The sequence below is a fragment of the Camelus ferus genome, chromosome 7, assembly GCF_009834535.1.
Source record: "Camelus ferus isolate YT-003-E chromosome 7, BCGSAC_Cfer_1.0, whole genome shotgun sequence".
NCBI classification, from domain to species: Eukaryota; Metazoa; Chordata; class Mammalia; order Artiodactyla; family Camelidae; genus Camelus; species Camelus ferus.
The window spans coordinates 33,552,569-33,574,936 of record NC_045702.1 but is presented as its reverse complement, the minus strand read 5'-3'; the positions used below and the strand labels follow the sequence as shown (position 1 = coordinate 33,574,936).

The 22,368-nt window shown below is 40.9% G+C and overlaps 1 protein-coding gene across 3 annotated transcripts in view; it reads right to left on the bottom strand.

Annotated features, from left to right (window-relative positions):
• DOCK4 (dedicator of cytokinesis 4) overlaps positions 1 to 22,368 on the bottom strand; it is a 405,529-nt gene that overhangs the window by 24,507 nt on the left and 358,654 nt on the right. For all 3 annotated transcript variants that reach the window (XM_032483672.1, XM_032483671.1, XM_032483673.1), the window contains exons 35-41: positions 21,324 to 21,417; positions 14,676 to 14,824; positions 12,857 to 12,943; positions 10,956 to 11,060; positions 5,508 to 5,649; positions 3,962 to 4,128; positions 1,197 to 1,283 (exon numbers count right to left, since the gene is read on the bottom strand). In XM_032483672.1, coding sequence (XP_032339563.1) covers positions 1,197 to 1,283; positions 3,962 to 4,128; positions 5,508 to 5,649; positions 10,956 to 11,060; positions 12,857 to 12,943; positions 14,676 to 14,824; positions 21,324 to 21,417 — 831 coding nt within the window. The remainder of the gene's footprint in view (positions 1 to 1,196; positions 1,284 to 3,961; positions 4,129 to 5,507; positions 5,650 to 10,955; positions 11,061 to 12,856; positions 12,944 to 14,675; positions 14,825 to 21,323; positions 21,418 to 22,368) is intronic.

Sequence of the window (22,368 nt, the reverse complement as noted above, 5' to 3'; positions counted from 1 at the left end):
AAAGACAGGAGGCTGTCAGAAGTGGGCTGTGTTTAGGGAACAAAACAGCCCAGTTTGACTTGTTCTGTTTGATAGAATATAAGACTGCATATTCTAATAAGGGAGGCAGCCTACGTTTGAAAGGTTGTGTTTAGTAATGCCCCTTTAATCATTAGCAGCATGCTACTTTTTATTATCGGGGTGTGTGTGTGTGTGTGTGTGTGTGTGTCTGTGTGTATGATTTCCAAAGTTAGGAACGTTGGTGAGACTTCACAGAATTTACCACTCTGGGTAGTAAGCAGCTGAGAAGGCTCTCTGAATCATCAGTGCAGCATGGATGACTAAGAACATTTCTGTGGGCTGGGCCCATGCCATTCAGCAGGAAGCAAAACAATAAGACTTTCTGAACACAGCTTTCAGCGGCCTCTCCTCTTCCACGGAAGCCATGGGCTTTGTGGACCTTTGATTCAGACCTGACAAGAATGCAACCACACTGATGGGGTCTGCTGAACTGAGTTCCATTTGTTAAGGGAGCTGTTTGCATTTTTTTGGCCCTGTCAAATGAAAATGCCATTACATCCGTAGTGTGATAGAACAGGGTAAGCTCAGGGTGGTGTCAGTGCTTGGAGAGATTTCAGGGAGGACAAGCCACTGGTGGAAGATAATTTGGGAAGGAAGTGCTCCTGTAAGGTTGGGAGGGATGCACATAACTGGCAACAGAGTCAGAAAACTCTGGGTTACAGTCTCTCCTTTTTTTCAGTATCTTGCTATGGGACCTCTGGCAAAGGCTTTTAACCTCTTGTCAAAACTTGTGAAAATGGGGATAAAAACACATACCTTGTAGCTCTGATATGTTGATGAAATAAGATAACGTGGGTAAGTCTCCCACGGGCCTGGCACGGGCTAAGCAGTGAAGGTCACAGAGGGAGAGTAGTTAGGAGAGCTGGAATTCCAGTTCTTCTAACTCAAGGGCCAGAGTCATGTACAGGCGCCATCAGAGCTATTTTTGAGGACTCCTTCTGGCCGGCTGAGCTGGGTCCACAATAACGTTCCCCTTCCAGCTTTGGTCCTAACAGCCAGTATCACAAACATGCACTAACTTACTTATGAGTGCTTCCAGGGACTTCGAGTCCAAAGCAGAAGCAACGAATACATGGCCTGACCACAGGTGAGCAGCTGTGACAAGAAAGGACTTCAGAATAAGCTCGCATCCTTACCACTTCACGCTTCTCCACCTCAAACCAGCGGGAAATTCCAGGTAAACTCTGCACCAGGTATAACGATGTTCTCTCCACCCAGAGACTCTGCGAATTACAAAACAAATTAAGTCCCCAAGTTACCCTTCCTCCTAGTTACTGAGCTATGACTAACGTTTGCCATTCCATGTGATCAAGCTTTCGTTTTCTGTCAGCTTGTCTTGAGTATCCCTTCCAGCACCTCGGCAATTCCTTTGCACTCAGGAAGCTATCACCGTAAGACATGCTGAAGCTTATGTTAATTCTACTGTATATCACCTGGAACTTTTTTCTGTGTAGAATAAATGGTCTAGTCCAGGTAGCAAGCTTAAAAATACAGAAACAGGCCATTGCCTTATTTTCTTTACTGTTTCTCTGAATTTCTAATTTAAACCTTCTCCACTCCTCAAGGGGTCTAGCTATTTTTGTCTGGAAGGGGTACTAGTGTCAGCCAGTCCACAAGGGATTAGAGTAACAGAATCCTCAAGGAGGAAAGAGTTTTTGGAATCACACAGCCTGACCTTCCTATTCTAAAGATGACAACACTTAGCCTCCAAGAGGCACTGTGACCTGCTCAAAGCCACGTTCTCATCCTCTGCAGAGCTGGCCCTAGAACCCCTGCCCCAGAACTTCCGACTTCTCCATTGCCTCAGCCACTGTGCCACACTCTCTTGTGTGGATCTGCACTGCTGTAACCCAGGAGGAGCTGTACTTAGGAGCTGGGGCTCCCTCTGGCCAGGATGAGCAACCCCATGACATGAGCACCCCCTTTCAGAAGAGCTGTGGTGGATGACAAGTTTCTCTTTTGTCAACTGGGCTTCTGCACCTCTGCCTCATGTCTCTTATTTATACCCAGTGTAGCCCCACGTGGATAATACACTTTACAGAATTCCTAAGAGTGCCACCAATTCAACAACAACAAATGGATTTCTTTGCACCAGCCAAGCTATACTGAGGTGAACAGAACAGAGGCCCTGGGGTAGAAGCCCCACGTGTTCTGCTGGTGTCAGGGAGGTGAGCAGAGGCAGGAATGCTCCAGGTGCTGAGGGAAAACAGAGGAGAAAGCAGGCAGGCACGCTATCCCTGTGGGAGGAGGACGGCGCTTCTCAGAGGAGGTGACATGTGAGCGGAATTTTGAAGAGTGAGTAGGAGTTTGCCAGGCGTTGAGCGGGGGAAGCAGCGCAGGCAGCAGCCGGCGCGGAGCCGCGAGAGGCTGATGAAAGGGCAAGAGATGAAGGGAAAAGTCTGGTAATGCTGGAGCGGATGGGGGTGGGTGAGTGGGCTGTGGTGGAGACGAGGCTTCTGGAAGGGCAGTTTGAAGCCAGGTGCTGAGGGCTCTGAGCAGAGGAATAAAGAGCCAGATTTATATTTACGGGAATTGCCACACCATTGATAAATATTTAAAGTGATGGCCAAGAGGACACATGGTGCAGCAGCGAAAGCAATGGAGGTGTCAGAGGGAGCAGGTTCTGGCACAGCGTCTGGGGTCATCAGAATGTGACTCTGGGCAAGTCACCTGCCTGACTCTGGTGGATCTTTGACTTTTTATTCACCAGAAACAATTGCAATGAAAACTCTATCATAAACTAATGATCTTTAATTGGCTTTGGAAGGCAAAAAAGAAAAACATAAGTGTCACAACGGGTTAGAAAACGATCGTGGATCTTGTCAGTAACATCTCAGTGCTGTCTTCCAACGGTCTCCTGGCCTCCATACTTAACCCGTCACATCACAACTCCTTCCCAGAGGACTGTGCTTTGCTCAGTCCCACCACAACACTGCGAAACTATCACTGCCTCCCCTTCTGATCACTTGGCTATGAGTAATTCCTGGACTCACTGCTGGGAGCGCTGGGAACTGATGCTTATGGAGGGGTGGCAAGGTGAGTTCACATCACACAATCAAACTACTGACAGTGTTAGGACGACGTTTCCCAGCTTCCAGAGAGACTATCCGTGATGAAAGAAGCTAACCTAAGCCAGTTCACCCACAACCATGCGTTTGTTTTACATTATTTAGGGGGAGAATACTGACTAACTGGGGCTCTACTGGTCTCACTTGTCACTGTTATCAAGAAAAGAACAGATTATAATTTGCCTGTGGAAACATCTGGCCCCTGTGAGAAACCTTTTCCTTTCTGGGTGAGAGAGAATTAGCAAGGCACACTCTAATTACTGAGGATGATGAACTCAACACACACACAGAGTCTATGTTCGCTTTTACTCTGGGTCCTCTCAGAAGTTCTAATTACACAACATTCTAACCAGAAAATGTGGCAAAAGACAGAACAGAACTTTCCCACCGTGCCAGTGTCTACCCAGCTGTTCTGTCCCAGAATCCCCTGTTCATTAATGCCCTTTAATCACGGCAGTCTCCAGTCTCTGAGAATAAATATCCTCAGGTTCCCACAGCTGGTTCAACATGAATGAAAGAGAGGACTGAGCTGCACCATGAGATCTCAAAAACTGGACTGACGACCAGACCACTGGCATTAGCTGTGTCATAAAATGCAGGGCTTCTTCTAAGACCCACTGAGTCAGCATTCCTGGGCTGAGAACTCTGCTTGGTTACAAAGCACCTCATGACACCTGCATACACAGAACAGTTTGAAAACAACTAGACTAAATGATTTCTGGTCCCTTCTGGTTCTGTCACTTGACTCTATTCTGAGTAAACATTTATCAAGTGTCTGGCCCCATGGAGCTTACAGTCTAAGGAAACTGTGTATCCTAAGAACTGCCCATTACCTTGAATTCATTCTCTTTGTCTTTTGTGCCTTTGTGAAATGGTCTGTCGTAGCGGAATTTCCAGATGTGGTTCACTTTGTAGAAACTTTTGATGTTGTCCGGAACACCCTCTCTCTGCAGGACCTCCTGGCTCTCCGGAATGGGAGTCACGGCATATATCTGCAAATCTAGGATTAAAGAGTCAAGGAGGGAACCTGACTGGGCAAACTCCATGGAAGTCTGGCTTAGGCTGAGCTGTGGCAGAGAAGAGGGTGGGTAACCATCTGGTGTTTCTATCTGGGGCAAAGTCATTTTAAAAACTGCTAACAAGGTACCAAGAACTTGGTTCATAGCAAACCACTTCTCAAACTATGGTCTTGAAGTAGTTTTATGTAGGTGATTCTGACAAAGTATCAGTTTGAAACTTCTATGAAGTGTGAATTTATTTATCATTGATTTTTTTTTTTTTTTTTGGTGGGGATGGGTGGGAATGGCTTGAACCTTGGGTATTCCAGAACTGTATTAATTTTAATGCTTTTTCTTGAGACACTGTTATCTTTAGTCCCTGCATGGGCCTTTTTAAATGTATTTGTTTGTTTGTAAAATAATATGAAGATACTCATGCAACCAAAGACAGTAACCAGCACTGTCAGTAACTGATAAGCCCCTTGTCTCCAGCCTTTCGACATGTGTGGTATCCACTCTCCTCAGTCTTGTACTGATAAGCAGAGTGTTTAGTTATAGTTGCTGTTTTAAAAAATTACATTAAAGGGGTATCAGTTTTACTTGTATAGTTACCTTTTTCTTTTCTCATTCGAAGAAGGATAGCAAAGTCTTTTGCCTTATGTAATTTCTTGCTTCTGTTTGCAAGTTTTTTTACGTTTTAAGTTTCTACTGTGAAATGGCATCCATAATTTTCACTGGGCATTTCTAGTCTTCTTTAAGACCATCAGATTCAGGAAGAGACAGAGGGATTGAGAAAGCAGGGCTGGGGTGAGTTCCCTTTGTCTCGAATGCCTGTGTAATTTCAGTCAAGTTGTTCATGTTTAGACATTGGGAGAGCCAATTACACAGCAATTATTAACGGCTGTCCAAGATGCCACGGCTAAGAATCCCTGAAAGACACTGAGGCACCTCTCTCTCTCTTCTATCCTGACTAAAAATATTAAAGAAGAAAGGAGGTAAATGATAATGTGCCAGTAAACATAATGCTGTCATTTCCTTGAACTGAAGTAGTTTCTACAGCGTATGTCAAAGGAAGAAAATTATTCTATGGGAAATCACTAAAAAGGAGCTTTAAAAGCAGAGAGACATAAAAGTTTTAAATAAAAGGGAAAAAAATTCTTTAACAGAATCCTTAAGGGGTTTCTTTTCAACTGACATCATGTTAATAACTAGCATAATTCTGTTTGGAAGGAGCTAAGGTAAAATTAACACGATGAGAATGAGGGAGAGTGAGAACAGGGCTCTTGAAAGGAGGCCAGTGGCTGAACCACCTGCATGAAAATGCCCTGAGCTAAAGGCCAGTTGGATGGAACTGGACTCCAGCCCTTCTAGGTGTGGATACACTGCGCTTCCGCCTGGAAGATGGTCTCGTCGGGCTGGTTGGCGTGCTGCATGGCGATGGCGTGGGGGAACTCGTTTAGCATTCTCTGCTGGAAGGCCTCCAGCCTCTCGTAGTCGTGCCCTCGACACACAAACTCCTTATTCTGGAGGTGAAATTGGAAAAAAATATTAGGACCATATAATTGAGTGCATTAATTACAGAGAGAAGCTGAAAATTGACGCTGGTAGCAACTAAGCACTATGCCCAACACCAACAGACTACAGCCAAAGAGAGACACTAGAACTGTGTAAAAAATCTGCCCACATATTAAAAATGTAGGGTAAAGATCATGAGCTTCACTCTTAAATATCATATAATATCATTTATGTATGGAATCTAAAAAAAGACACAAACTTATTTACAAAAGAGAAATAGACTCAGACAGAAAACAAAGATGGTTACCAAAGGGGAGAGGGTGGGGGGTATAAATTAGGAGTTTAGGATTATCAGATACAAACTATATATATATAAAACAGATAAACAACAAGGTCTTACTGTATAGCACAGGGAACTATATTCAACATCATGTAATAACTAACAATGAAAAAGAATATATGCATAACTAAATTACTATGCTGTACACCAGAAATTTATACAACACTGTAAATCAACTATACTTCAATGAAAAAAAAGAGTTATTACAAGAAATTGAATATGAACTATGCTATAGGGTAGATCCTTATTGTTCATTTTATATATAGTAATGTGTATCTGTAATGGAAAAGAATCTGACAAAAAAATTTGTATGTATATGTAGAACTGAATCACTTTGCTGCACACCTGAAACTAACATTGTAAATCAACTACACTTCAATAAAAAATAAAATAAAATAAAATAAAAAGAATTTCTAAAATCTCTACTGTTTTAATGAGTCCCAGTAGCCCGCCTCACTCTTCCGGGTTCGCCCACATGAGGTGCAAAGGAGGCTCTGGTTCTCAGAGCACTGAAGGACAAAACAAAGCCATTAGGTTCCCTGTAAAGGCTTGTGAACACATGTGTTACCAGTGATTTTTATAAACTGGGTATCAAAGTTGAATGGATAAATTCTCAATCTGGAAGAAAAGAAAGTAAAAGCAGTCTCTAAAAATACATCTTATTGCATTCTCCCTATACAGGCCACAGAGATCAGCCTTGGCACCTCACTCCTAGGTCCTTCCCTGGAAAGGAAGAGTGAGCCCACCTGCACCCAGCTCTCAGCGGGGCTGGCACAGGGCGCTTCCCCGCCGTCAGCAACTCAGCTCAGCCTCCTGTAGCCAGGAATTCTGCTCACCGGCCAAAGCTAAAATTTAGGACGTTTAAGGCCTTGCTAAATGTTGGACAAATTTTTGTCTGCTTTTTGTTTTGCTTTTATAAAATGTCAAAACATTCTGTGGGTCAGGCCTCTCTCTCATTCAGGTAAAAATGATGAAGGTCATCCTTGGTGGAGGCTACAGAGCTGGAAATGATGGGCATGTGTCTAAAAAGTACCTTAATGATCGGGTTAGATATGAAGAAACTTCTTCTGACAGTTGAATGATAATGAAATCACAACTGCTGAGCACGGTCATTGACTGGCACTCTGCACAGACCTCATTTAACCCAAATACATTTGAGAGGTTGTCTCTTGCTCCCTCATTTTATAACTGGGACCTGAGGATCAAGATCATTACGTACTTTGTCCTTGTGACTGGATTCAAGCTCAGGTCTGAGTCCACAGCTCAGTTCTGAGCATGGCCTGGTATGTCCTGGAAAAACTCCTAGGAGCGACCAAGGCTGAGAAAGGCTGTGGGATAACGTGGTCCGAAGATCTTTAAAAGAGAGTGGTTCAGGGTCTGGGAGTTCAGGCCAAAGGGTCTCAGCTCTGTGAGGTTTCTGTGATTGAGTAAAACACCCCGAGGAAGAACTCTGGGCCAAAGTGAGGAAGTCAGAAACCTCCCAAGGGCAGGGTTGCAGCCAAGAAGCAGCAGCTGCAGGCAAGCAGGGGAAACGGCAGCAGGACTGGGCTCTGAGAACCTTGCCCTGGTTCCCCTACAACCTCTAAACCAGTCATGATCCTCTGAAAAAAAACAAGCTATGACAGACTCCCGAGAAATCAGGACCCTGAAACAATCCTGTATTTAACACTTTCTTGATAGAAGTCATACCTTCTGATGCTGTATTACTTGTTTAATTTTACTCCAAAGATAATAAATTTGATTGATAAGACAATATATACCTCCCTGCATATGACAGAAGTCCCAAAATAAATATCTGAATACTCAAAAAACTGAAACAGCTTTAAAGCAATGCTTATAGGCCACAACAGTTTGTCAGATCAGGGGAGTTACTCTAAGTGTATAGTCATTCAGTGGCATTAAGAATTTTCTAATATCTTGCTTTTTTTTTTTTTTTTACTATCAATGCTTTTTTAAAAATATACACAGCTTTATTGAGATACAGTTCACATACCATATAATTCACCCTTTTGAAGTATGCAATTCAGTTGTTTTTAGTATATTCACAGAGTTGTGCAATTATCAACACTTCCTAATTTCAGAATATTTTCATTACTTCAAAAAGAAACTCAGGCCTGTTGGCAATCACTCTCTAGTTCTCTCTCCCCTCAGCCCCTGGCAACCACTACCATACTTCCTGTTTCTGTGGATTTGCCCATTCTGGACATTTCATAGAAATGGAATCATAGAACATGTGGTCTTTTGAGACTGGCTTCTTTTACTTAACGTAATATTCTCAAGGTTCATTCATTTGATAGCATTTATCAGTACTTCATTCCCTTCTTATTGCTGAATATTCCGTTGTACAGATATACCATATTTTGTTTCCCCAGTCATCAGTGGATGGACATGTGGGCTGCTTCCCCTTTTTGGCAACTGTGAATAATGCTGCTATGATCGCTTGGACATGTTTTTGTGTGGACCTATACTTCTAATTCTCTTGATTACATATACTTAGGAGTGGAATTGCTGGGTCATATTTGTTAAGATTTAATTTTTTTTATTATCTTTTTTTTTTAAAGGAAATACATACCTGTGGTATAAAAAAAGTCCAAGGAGTACAGGACATACAATAAAAAGTAAATCTCTCCCACCCTTGACCTCAGTCATTCTCCTCAGACAGATCATTATTCAGAGATATTCTATGCACATAAAACATTGTTATAAAGAACCTATTTTTCATGAGGGTAAAACCATTTAGATCATACAATTACATAAACGTATTCATTTCTTTGAGCTTTAAACATTAGCTGGAAATCGATAAAACGATGAAAGGAAATTTTTAAGGTTGATATTGGTTTGTTTTTAAATCAAAGAACAGACTAAAATTTGATTTCCTAAGAAAAGGTCTAGCGCCATGACTTGGAAGGGTGCAGTGCTCTTTAGAAACCAATAGAGGGCGACCCTTCTCTTTCATTTTGAAGGAAATGCCATTTATACCTAGAAAAGCTGTTTCTAAAAGGACAATGATACAGACATTGATTTATTCTAATTGACTCTCCAACAAAATTAATTTTATCAGCTGATGCAGCTTTCTAGTCTGTTAAATTCCCTTTATAATTATGGCTCCTAAACTACTTCCGATTTTAAAAACCACTTTACAGTCTAGTTAACTCTAACTGCACGTGCTAGACAGGTGTCCAGGGTACTGCATGATATACTTGCCGGCTGAATTCAGATTTTGATCAATCAAGGCTACCATATGACTTTTATGGGCTACTTTCTCCATAAAGATATTTAAAATCATATTGTATGACCGATTTGGTATAAAAATAAATATATCAATAATAATCTAATGTATAACATGCAGTTATAATGTATTATGACATTTTCTTCTAACTCTAAAAGTTCACCTTTTAATTCTGACTTTTAAGAGAAATTAAAACAGTTTTGTGGGCCATCTAAAAATACAGTCTCTACACACTGCACCTGCTGTGCATAACGGGTCAGGTAGCCCTGCGAATGATATGGGAGAAAACGTAACCTTTGTATGACCTTGAGCTGAGAGAGGAAGGGGCCTGCTGCAGCAGAGTCATGTCTGGACGCTCCCGTGGGGTATCCAGCCCTCGAGGCTGCTCACAGCTCTAGAATGCCCACCCTTCCCCCAGAACCTGGGCCCGGGCCATGTGCACTCTGCAGGGGGTGGCTGAGGACAGCCCAGGACCAGCATGTCCATTTCCAAATGCAGTCTTTCAAATTCAGCAAGTGTTCTGAATTTGCCATTATTTGTGATTTGGAATTAAGCTTTCGTCTGTCTTTACGCAGGTCCAACTGTGGAGTCAACATTGTGACCACACACGTCATGTGGACTCTCTTTTAGTCCAACAAGGAGATTTTACTTAAGTCTGCATGATGCTCAATATACAGTCATTTCAATTAATGATGACTGATTTGTTGTTTGAATGTTCTATGTAATAATAAATGAATCTCTGCCTATGGTGTTTAGATGTTTATACATCTAATACATATATGTAAAGTATATATATATAAAGTATAAAACCTTTATTCTGAAAAGTTAATGATTATTAAAGAAACAATGAAGTCAAATCTTTCTCCTCTCTCTTCTCCTTCGAGTACCCCCAACCTATATATATTCATATGTGCTGACAGTTAAAGTGAGATACTTAGGGCAACATAAATACCAAAATATATGTATATTGCATTTAAAGTTTGTAGTGAATCACTCAGTGTTACAAATTATCCCAGACAGTTCTCTGTAGCTGCTTGGAGAGGTGCACGTCCTCTCCCATCCAATGCTTCGTGCCAGTCAGTCGAAGTAGGATGTTACATGTTGAGGTCTTACATAAGTGTTTGATATATAAGATACTACTTGGCACAATGTGAACAATGATAAGAATGGAGTCAAATATTTCATTATCTAGTCAGTAGCCTGAAATGTCTGGAAATTTTTCCTTTGTAGAAATAGTTTATACTAGCGAGAAATTGGATCTCTCTGCTGGGTGACATTTATCTTTTCACAAAACCAGCTAGGCCCAACAATGCTCTTCATGTGGTTCTGGAGATAGAGTTTCCATAGGATGTGACACTGTCATGTTTTCTGTAGTCTGCAACTCTCAGGCCCCGTGACATCTGCCATTTTTCTCTAACGCTAACTCTATGGAAATTGAAGAGTGAACAGAAGAGGGAATATCAACGATACAAAGGAAACAACTATGATTACCAAAGATTTCTCAGAAAGTATGGGAAGCTTAGAAACTTAGGGAGAAAACTTAAACGATTGTTTAAAATCTTGGGAAATTATTCAAACCAAGACATTCTCAATTAGTATGGTGTTTGCCAACTAAAAAGTCAAAAGAAAATCTCATGATGTTATTGCCCGTCTTAAAAGGATAAAATGCCATTAAAATCTTAGTTTTCTTGATTGGGATATCTATATTGGCAATGTGAAAGCAAATTAAATAGTGTATCACTTACTCGTAAGAAAAATGGAAATTTTTTCCCATAAAATCCAACTCTGAAGAACTCTGGTTCAAGACGTTGCTGGTCCATAATTTTGTCGTACAAAGAGGCTTCCATCATCTAGGAGAGCAGAGGAGAGGTTTTAGTCATTTTCTCTCACCTTTTAGCTCCATCCCTTTATGGAAGAGGATATTTCTTCCACACACAGGAGAACATCTTAGTTCCATTTGCAGAAAAGGTCTGACTCCCTTTCTGTGCTTTCAGACAGGGATCAGCAAACTTACTCTGCAAATGGTCACAGAATAAACATGTTAGGCCCTGCAGGCCACGTGGTCCTCGTTACAACTACTCAATTGTGCGAGGCCCAGAGGCTGTGGTTTCCTGACCTCTGCTTTAAGGGCTTGAGTATATTATTACATGTTCTCACTGAAAACAATGATTTCTATGCACACAGTCTATCGAGGAAGTATTTTCTTCGTAATCCAATAAAAATTAACATGAACTCTCAGGGGCAAAACCTTTCTGGAGAATTCTTGTGCCAGATGTACACACTTGCGGATTCAGTTCTCCTGGGTCAGGGTAATTTGGGACATTTGGAAAGGTGTAACCTTGTATAGGCTGGACAGGGGTAAACCCAAACCAAACCAAACCAAAGGGGGCCCACAGCGCAAAGTGCTGTCTGGGCTGAACGTGCTTCAGTGTGTCTTTGACAACGTTGGAACCATCAAGTACATAAAGCTTAAGGTTTCCCATTCACCGTATTATCTCCCCCAGGGTTTCCAAAGACTAATATTGCACTTGAATACTTTCCCCCTCCCCCAGTAACAGCACCTAAAAGAGCAGTGGGCACGAAGTGTAATGCTCTGGGTTTATAAAAATCTCAGTGCCTACGGCACCCAAGGGCTCTCATGGGTAAACACTGTAACCTCGTTTCTGTGGGAGGGACGGGAAGCCAAGAGAAGCACAGCAACGTGTTCACATAAGACCACAGGGCCTGCCAGAGCCAGCACGATGGACTGAAGTTAAAACAAGGTTTTTCCTCCTTGGTTTTCACGTCAGGAGAAATATCGATGATCTGCTGACATGAAATACTACGCCAAGAGCACAGGGCCAGTGCCTGTCGGCTGAGTAAGTTACTTGTGGTGGAAGGGATTTTGAGCTGTTAAAGGTTTATGATGTCGTCTCTTAATTTGTTACCTCAGAATTAAAAGGCAACATCATAATTTTTTTTTAATGTATAAAAGCTGATGCCCCTGTTTTAGAAACCCTGAAGAGCTCAAGCACTACAAGATGACACAAAATGTTCATGTTTTAAAGAATGAGGACTTGGATGGACCAGAGGGACTTGCTTGACCCTGAAAGAAAAGAAGGCATAAAACATTTGGTTCAGGGACACAGAACATGAAACTCCATGGGCTCTGGGGTACAAAGGCCTTGGTTGAAGTTTGGCAAAGAAAAACATTTCGAACCTACAAAGATTTGACAGCTCTAGAAGTTAGCCCCCAAATATTTAAAAGTGGGTCAGCTAGCCATTCCCACTCTTTCATTGTGCAGATGTGGGGACTAAGGATGGCATACTGTTACAGAGATTTGTGTACAAGTGGCAAACTCTTCAGTGTGGAGATTTTCCTCAACATAGTAAAAGTATTAACCTTGGGTTAAATTTTTTTATTTCAGATGTCGTGTTTAGACTAGATCAAAGGCTCGCTTTTTGTGTACTAATCAGAAGCATCACACAGGTCCACACGCTACTTCTCTGTATAAACAGAGGTGTACGCTTCAGAGGAAAGGCATCCTTAAAAAGCTTTCTAGAAGACATAGCAAGAAATTAACAAAGATAATTTCACAGCGCCAGACTGGAAGGCTAATCAAAAAAGGACTCCATAACCCGATTAGAATGCACCCCGGCACCTTACCCTCATCTTGCTCAGGTTTCTGTAATCATAGTAACTCTCGTATTGCTCTGCAATCTTCTGGCACAAGATGATGCCATTCTCCCAACACTGCAGACAAGCGAAGGACAGAAACGTCAATGATCTCGTCATGTTTGCTAACTTCCACCCAGAGGTCAGGAGGTGACTGCTTTCATATGATCAAGCCTTACTTCTTAACCCTTATAACCCACCCTTAACAGTACCGTTGCAACATGAAGCATGAAAGCAGCATGTGATTAAAATGTAAATTATTAAAAATCTTCAGAGAGTTGGAAATGATGACCCACCACAAGCCATTAACATATGGTGCAAAAACAACATCTTCTTGTGTCATTTCAGAATTATCTTCTTGAAATAGGAGCAGTTTCACAATGGCCAGAGATGAATAAATAGGCCTCCAGAGCTGGGGTGGGGGGGAACTGCCACTGACCCCGAAGGCCCCATGATCCACAACTGGACACTGGGTTCCTTATTTGGCCCAAGTGCACTTGTAAATTGTGAGGGTCTGACCCAGATGGTTACTCTCAGCAGAAAAGCAAAAATCTCTTGATCTAACTCAGGTGTTGGCAAATTATTTCACCAGACAGTAAATACTTAGGCTTTGTGGGCCATATGGCCTTTGTCACAACTACTCAACTGCCGTTAAATCATGGAAACAGCCGTGGACACACATGAGCTTGGCTGTGTTCCAACAAAACTTTAATCTATAGACAATAAAATGTGAATTTCAAGTTAATTTTCACATGTCAAATACTCTTCTTCTTTTGATTTCCTTCAACCATTTAAAAATGTAGAAGTGTTCTTAGATTGTGGGCTGAATGGAAACAGGCGGGGGGGGGGGTGTCATGTGACCCATGGCCCATAGTCTCCAACCCCTGATCCAGCACAGACTCCTGGGATTGGGCCCATAGATGCAACCAGAGGTTCAGTAACAGCTTATCCTGCAGGTGGAAACTTGACTGCAGGAGGGCACAGAGGCATTTCCTTGCTGTTAATGTAACAAACGGTATCAGTATAGTTATATAAATAATAGAGGAGGATGGGAAAAAAGCAATTCCTTTGCATCAAATTTTTAGGTGTACCAATTATGTTTGGTAAAAGAATGACAGCCACTGGTTGTATTTTAATTTCCTGTTTAACCTTGGCACTTTGGAAGATATCTTTAAATCTAAGATGCGTATCACTAAAGCATCCAAGTGTTCAAATCAACTGGGGTCAGATTCACAATTTTCTTTCTAAGAGTACTGCAAACCCTTGAAGATGGAGAAGGGTATGAGTGTGGGGTGGGATGTACTGAATTGCTTTATCAGCTTCAGTGAGGTTTTTCAACACACCAAGGCAGCTCTAAGATGGGATGCCATAAAAGTCTTTAAACAAATTGAGTTTCATTTATTTTACCTTAAAAAAAACAAGTAGACTAGGGCAGAATACTACACGCCAATTTGGGGAGGTGAGTGACGTGTGACAATGGTTTTTCAGATAATAAAATGCCAGGGTGTCGACACCTCTAGATCAGTGTTTCTCAAAGTGGAGTCCAATGTTCAGACACATTGGAATTTCCTGGAGCCCTTGTTAAAATCACAGAATCCCCTGCTGCAAGCCAGACCTACTTCTCAGAATGTCTAGGAGTAGGGCCTGGGAGTCTGAATTTCAAAAGACTCCTGGGGTTCCATAATGCACATTGCAATTCGAGGAGGCCTGCTTGAAGAGGGGGCCATCGGTGAACGAGAAATAAAAGAAGTATGACACCGACACAGTCACTGTGGGAGCCGCCACGGGTGGCAGGGGCTGGGGCGCACACCTTGCCTCTGTCAAAGTTCTGGATGATGGTGAGGTGCAGGTGCTCCTTGCGCTGCCATTCCGTCTGCATGGGGTAGGTCAGGAACTCCCGCAGGGGCCGGTCAGACCATTCCAGCAGCTCATCGTATAACAGGAGAGTGTACGCCGCCTCTGAAAGCCAAGGGGAAAGGCGGTCATTGAGAAAGGGCCCCAACGACCCCCCCTCAAAAGGGGCCGGTTTGGGACAAACTGGAGAAAATACGATTTTCTGAATTTCATGATACTGAAGAAAAAAATGTCCAGAAGAGATGCAACAGAAGGTTAAGGAATGATGATTTCCCCTGGAACCTGGAATTATCAGACGTGTGCATTTAATCTTTTAGTTCTCTGTTCTGTTCTTCTCTCTTTCCCTCCCTCTCCCTCTTTCTCCTACAATGCTCACATGCTCCTGGCATAGTAATGTTTAAGGATATCTTCGGTAGCTGGTTCAAAGAGGTAAGGGAGACACGCTTGTTTGCTAGGGAAGTTCATTGGTAAATAAATCCCTTGGGGTGGGACTATGGGCATCTTCCAAAGGGCATGCTTATTAGGAAACAAACAAACAAAAAAAATGAGAGCTAAATCCTTCTGGATAATGGAAAGCTGAAAAAGGTGAAACCGGTGTGTGTATTGGGTGGTGTGTGTGTGTGTGAGAGAGAGAGAGAGTGAGAGAGCACAAACTGAGTGGGCTGTGTGATTACGGACCCCTGGTTGGCCCCACAAAACATCAGTAGTGGCTATTGAAGTCATGCCCTGTTGGGTACGGGTAGGATTTCTCGGAGAAATATGTAAAGAGATGATAATCTGCAGGTGCACGTGGACATGGTGACCTGTCGGCTTAAGCATAGTTGACAGGTAGTGTATTTAATAGAGTACTTGCCATTCTTAGGCCTCTTCTTTTCCTGAACCATAAATATGGACAAATAGGTCCAGAAGAGGAACCAGAATTTACTGTTAGTGATGAAGGACCAAGATAATTTTTTTCCTGTCACACTGTAAGAGCCATCTCATTTACTAAATTGAATAAAATGAATGAAACCTTGTGTTTTTAATCCATTTAACTACCATCCCTATACGTGTCTCAAAAGACACAGTAGTAGCTTTTAACACAATAGCAATAAATGGTAATTCCTTTTCTTCAATTATTTGCTTTAAGGGTAATTACATATAATGTTCTGAAGTAACATGCTGGGTGCTGGGACTATGACTGGCCATCTCCATGTATGAAATAGAGTTGTGATAAGAAACGCCTGAATCTCTATTCCTTTTCTCCTGCGGAAGTCCCTTAAGGCACCGGCTCTGGCCTTTCTTTCCCTCTTTAATTACCTCTGGTGAGCTCAATCCTCTAGCTTCACTGATTGTTGCAGAAGCTTTCATCACCCACCAGCAGTCTCCCATCCCCCGGCATTCAGTCTGTGCACTGTTACCAAGATGACCTTCCTCCACTGCACATGATCGTGTTGCTCCCCTGATTAAAACTAGCCAATGACTCTCAGTAGCCGACAGAACAAATTTAGACTCCCTGATGTGACAGGGAAGTCTGCCCATGACCTGGCCCCTCCACTTACTACAGGTAAGAGCAGCCTGCCACTGTCTCTCCTAAGAAGCCTCCAGCCCCTTGACTCCATCATCACCTTTTGCTGGAAAAACAAAAACAAAAACAAGATGCATCCTGACCAAGAGGCAGATGCCCAACAGGGACAGAGGTGCCTTCTGCTCCACAAGCCCTGGACAAACTGTTTCTCGTGGTGAGATGGACAGAGAGAATATACGCTAAAGGGTGTCAGTTAATCAGCGGACACAGAAACAGAGCTGAATCGCCACAATGCCGGTTGCCATGGAAGTCTGCTCTAGACAGGAGAAGGATGATGGTGTAGTTAGTAATCAGATCATCAGAGCTGTGCTGTATTTGAACAGCCTTCTAGTTTTCTCTGAGATCTCCTAATCTTTAATTCCTCACATATCCTCATAATGCCAGACACCTAAGAAAACCCCATGTGTGTCTTTGTTCTCCATCCATTCTTTGCTCCTGCCATTGGAACAAACTATGGTTCCCCTCACTCCCCTGACACCCAGGGCCCTTCATAATCTGTTCCTTCAAGCCTTTCCCCTTTAGCTGCTGAATAACTCCTACTTTCTCTTAATGACACAGCTCAGGAATGATCATCTTCGTTTCTTAAATGTCTTCTGTCTCTCTAAGTATTCAAAAAAAAAAAAAAAATCCTTGAGACAAACCATGTGACAGTGAAAAGGAGGAGGGGTGGACTGAGGGAATTCCTTCCCCCAGCTGAAGCTTGCAACTGCCCACAGGGAGGGGCTGAGAAGCAATGAAGGCCAAACTCACAGGGACAGAAAGTAGAAGGGTGGTTGCCAGGGGCTCTGGGAGGGGGTAATGGGAAGTTCTTGTTTAATGAGTACAGGGTGAAAAAGTTCTGGAGTCAGATGGTGGTGATGGGTCACTGAATGCCACTGAACTCTACACTCAAAACTGGGGAAGATGGTGGATTTCATGTTATGTATGGTTAGCCACAATAAAAAAAAAATGAAGATAAAGGGGAACAAGGAAAGGTTTCTAGTTCCTAAACTGCTTTCCAGATCATGCTTGCCCTGGGAAGGTCCAGGGTTCGGCTGGAAGGTCAAGTGCGGATAAGCTGCCCCTGGGAAGTGTGGGAAAAACAAGTAAGCATTGGTGGGCCATCAGAGGAAGCTGACAAATGACTGGTGACACGGGAAAGGTGTGACAACAAATTACACCTGCTTCAGAATTTGATCTAGGAAAATGAAGATGTGTATCTGGGCTAAACAGTGTGTGTATAGAGGAGACTGTAAAAAAACTTTCATTAAAGGAAAACATATATACTTTAGAGGCATGAACAGACTACTGAGGTTTGAACACATTAGCAAATTGTAGATGTTTTATTACAACATGCTGTATATTCATTCTTCTACATCTTTAGAAGACAGTATCATATTGAAAAGAGAATGTCCAAAATTTTCAACAGACAATGTTTAAAAGTGTTGATAATTTTGAACCAAAGGCATCATCACATAATTAAAAACAGGCCATCTCATTCCATTATTGTGAGAGGTATACAGTGAGGACACCAATATGCAAAAAGAAATAACGCAGGAGACAAGTAGCGACAAATCAGGCAACAGAGGGCCCTGTCCTGAAAGGCTGGAAAGGGTTAAGCCACTTAAACAGAATCCTATACAGATAGAAAAGTTTTCCCATCAACTTCACTTTCTCCAAGGACACACCAAAATGAGGACAGAAGAGAAATGAGTAAAATGTTATATGGGAAAAAAACTTCTTATGACTTTGGGGAACATAAAAACTGCAAGCTGAGTAAACAAATTAAAGAAAAAAGATTTACCCGTTTCCAAAATATAATCAGACAGAATTGGACTTTCAGAAAAACCAAAATATAACTGTTACATATCTGCAAGAGCTTGTCCTTACTTCCCTCTCTCATTTCTTTTTCTTTTACGGGCTTTAAAATAAGTCTACTAGGTTTTTTTTGAAGATAGACAAACTAGGTTCACCATTTCTCTCAAAAATTGGCTACAGACTCCTTTAAAATTACCACTTAAACTCTGAGACAACAGAGTCAGCTCAAAAATCTTGGTTTATTTAATCAAAACTATCAGCACATCTGTGTGAAGAGATACTGGGGCTTCCTTAGAGACTGAGAAATTACTAATATTAAAGGAGTCGAGTGCTAAAATTTAATTGAGGGCATTCATTTGTGATGCATTTATTTAAATCTCACATTGCTGGGCACTAGTCTAAGAACTGAGAAGACTTAAGAAGAAAACATCATCTCTGTCTTCAAAGAACTTACCCTTTAAAGATCTCTCTATCCACTTATCTATCCACCTGTCAACACACACACACACCTTATACACCTATTAATAAAAACAACATGATAAATACTTTTATGCAAATCTGAACAAACTGCAATGGGAAAAGACATTAACTCTGCCCACGGCGGGGGTGCTGGGTCATGGAGTGGGTGAGGGAAAGCGAAGGAAGGTGAAGACTTCATGGAGAAGATGATACAGGAGCTGGCTCTGACAGATAAAAACGGATGTAGTACAAGTGGGAAGATGAGGCTGAACAGACAGGTGCTGCTTCAATTATGATGGACCTTGAATAAAGAGTTTGAGCTTTATTTTGTAGAAGACATGAATTGACAGCATTATATCTAGAGAAAGTGTTGGTGAAATTTTCTCAAAGGGACAGACAGGAAGTAATTCAGGCTTGTAGGACACACTTCGCTGCAACTACTCAATTCTGCCATGGGCACACAACAGCAACCGTGGACCAGATGTAAGTAAGCAGGTGTGGCGGAGTTCTAATAACACCCGACTCCTTCAGTATTGGTAATTCCTTAATGGAATGCAATCCTGCCATGAAAGTTATAGAACTCCCATAGAAGTTCAGTTAGTTCTTTTTAAGTAAAATTTGCACTCAAATCTAATGTCATATAGAAAAGCGCATGAGTACAACTTAATGCGTTTTTATAAGATAATCTCACCTGTATAAGCAGTATCCAACTTTTAAAAAAACCCACTAAAACAACAACAGAACATCATCACCCCTCTCCCAATCCTGCACCTTCATGCATTGTCCTGGTCACTTTTCCTTCAAATACAACAACCATCCTGACTTCTAACACCACAGATAAGTTTTGTGCAATTTTGAACTTTATATACATAGAATTGGGCAGTCTGGATGTACAATTAGTTTTAACATTTCAGGAATATAAAGATAATAGACTATTAGAAAAAAAACAAAAGAAGAGGACTAGGAGAAGGAGCCCCTGGGAGATGGGAAGAGTGAGGAAGATCAGAGAGAGGAAGGAGATGGAGAAAGGGACTTTTAAACTCTGTGTATGACTTTCTGGGCTCACCCCCAAGCTGTGCATGTGTAGGATGAACCAGAATCAACATAACAAAGATTCTGATAAGTGAACTATGGTACAGACAAACTGTCCATGTCTCAGACTCTCTCTGGGTGACATACATACAGGAAAGGGCAGAAGAGTACTACAAAGGCTTTGCAAACTAAACTGACCTTCAGAAGGTGGTTCTGGACTTGAGGTCTGAAACTAACTGGATCGATTTTCTGCTAAAATTAAAATAGCCAACATTCTCCAGAAGATTTTAACATAATCTAGAATCTCGTAATATTCAAAAAGTCCAGGATGCAATCCAAAATTACTTGACAAAGAACCAGGAAAACTAAACAAATCTCAAAGGGAAAAGGCAATTGACAGATACCAACTCCAAGATGATTCAGATGTTAAAATTATAGGCAAATACTATGAAACAGCTATTATGACTATGCTACTTGAAGTCAAAGTGAACACTTGTGAAACGAATAGAAAGATACATGTACTTTGCAAAAAAAAAAAAAAGCTATTATAAAATAGCCAAGTGAAAAATTTAGAACTGTATAATAAAAATAACAAAAATTAAAATTTCACAGGACGGGCTCAGAGGTTGAATAGAAACGATAGGAGAGCCAGTGGACTTGAAAGTGAATCAACAGAAATGATCCAATCTGAAAAACAGAAAAATTTTTTAAAAAGATAAAAAGAATAGAGTCCTAGAAACTCATGGAACAATACCACTGGAGTTCCAAAAGAGACAAGAGTCAATGCAGAAAATAGAGTTGAGAAAACAATGCCTGAAAACTTACCAAATTTGGTGAAGGAACTAAGGTTATAGAAACCAGAAGCTCAGCAAACCCAAACAGGATAAACTTAAAGAAAATCACGCTCATATATATCATAATTAAATGGCTGAAAACCAAAGATAAAGTCCTGAAAGCAACCAAAGATAATTACACATTACATTCAGGGGAACTATTTAAATGACTACAGATCTTTCATCAGAAACCATGGAAGCCAGAAGAAAGTAGAGGAACATTTTTAAAGTACTGAAAAAAAGAAACTGTCCATCTAGAATTCTATATCCAGCAAATATTTCCTCTAGGGATGAAGGTAAAATAAAGATGAAGGAAAACTAAGAATTCTTTACTATTAGATCTGTTCTAAAAGAAATACCAAAACAAGTTCTTCAGGTTAGATGAAAATGTTAACAGAGGAAACCAGAATTTTATGAAGGAAGAAAGAGCAACAGAAATGGTAGATATCTCAGTAAATATAATAGATTATTTTTGTCATCTTAAATTTTTTAAAATAGGTATGACTTAAACATTTTGACGTTATCCAATGGGATTTTCGATGCACGTAGGTGCAACACCTATGACAACTATAATGTAAAGTGAGGAAGTTGTGAAGTTCCTATACTTAAAGTTGTGAAATACTAAGTCTAAACAGACTGCGAAAAGCTAGGTGCGTATTTCAGAATCCTCAAAGCAACCTCTAAAAAACTGTGTAAAGAGATACAGTAAAAAAAAAAAAAAAAAAAAAAAAAAAAAAAGCAGCCAATATATAAAATAAAGTGGAGTACTTAGACACATAATCTGATTAAAAATAAATTTCCATTTTAAAGGAGAAATACTTGAGTTCCCAGCTCTAATGAAAAAAACAAGAGTTATTATGTTTAACATCTCAGTGACCAGCCCACTTCCCCCAACTGAGCCCAAACACACCATTACCTGTGAAGTTCTGTGCTTTGAGATGCAGATCATAGAGCTTGTGGATGTAGCGTATATACATCTCTTCCTTGTTCAGTTCAGTCTTATAGAAGTTCTATAAAAAAAAGGTATGTTAATTCCTCAACAATCAGGTCGGCAAATTTCTGCCTTTTACTCTACTTGAAGTTTCACGTCTTGAACCAAGAGAACAGATGCATTTTTCCGTATGTCTTTTAAAAATTAAGTGAGGAGACCCAGGGACATATTTTTAATTCAACACTGTCTATAATTACTTATCAATTATTAAATAAGCTGCTAACTCCTAGGGGATGTTATTACCACTGACTTACATTTCTTCTGTTACTTTCTATTTTTCTTGCTAGTTTAACTGCCAGTGGACAATCAGCCTATTCAACATAAAAATATTAAAAATATGTAATAGATTACACTAGTCATTAAATATGATCATTAATATTCAAATGATAATTTAATTTTAAACAAAAGGTTTCCAGTTTATGTCTACAACATAAAGGGATTCATACTAAAAGATTTTGTTTTAAATTATTGTGATGGGGCATGCTTATTGAAAATATTTTACGTATTAAAAAAAAGCATCTGGATCTTGTTAAACTTCTCTAAAATGTTTTAACATTAGTAATCAAAAACTCAGCTCTGACTGACCTGGACATACTAGGTGGCATTTTAAAGGTCTACTTTATAGGCATCCTCACATATTCCTTCACCACATTAGAAAGTACATTAGTCCTCACTGAACTTAGTAAACATAGGAACAAATGTATAAGAAGTTGGAGTCCAGCAAAAGCATGACGCTGTGAGACTCTATGTGAGTCACTTTTAGTGAGCAGGTCATTGTACGTTATGAAATCTCTGCTCAAGCCATCTGAACAACTGTTATTACTGGTGCTGTTGTTATTTTGACTGATGCTACTTGGTATGTGGAAGAAGGGGAAATGGATAGTGATGGGGCGAGGGGGTGAATCCATTGACCTGAAGGAGTGTTTTCTAAGAGGGGAAGTCCAGGAATCCTAAAAATTTTTTTTGAAAT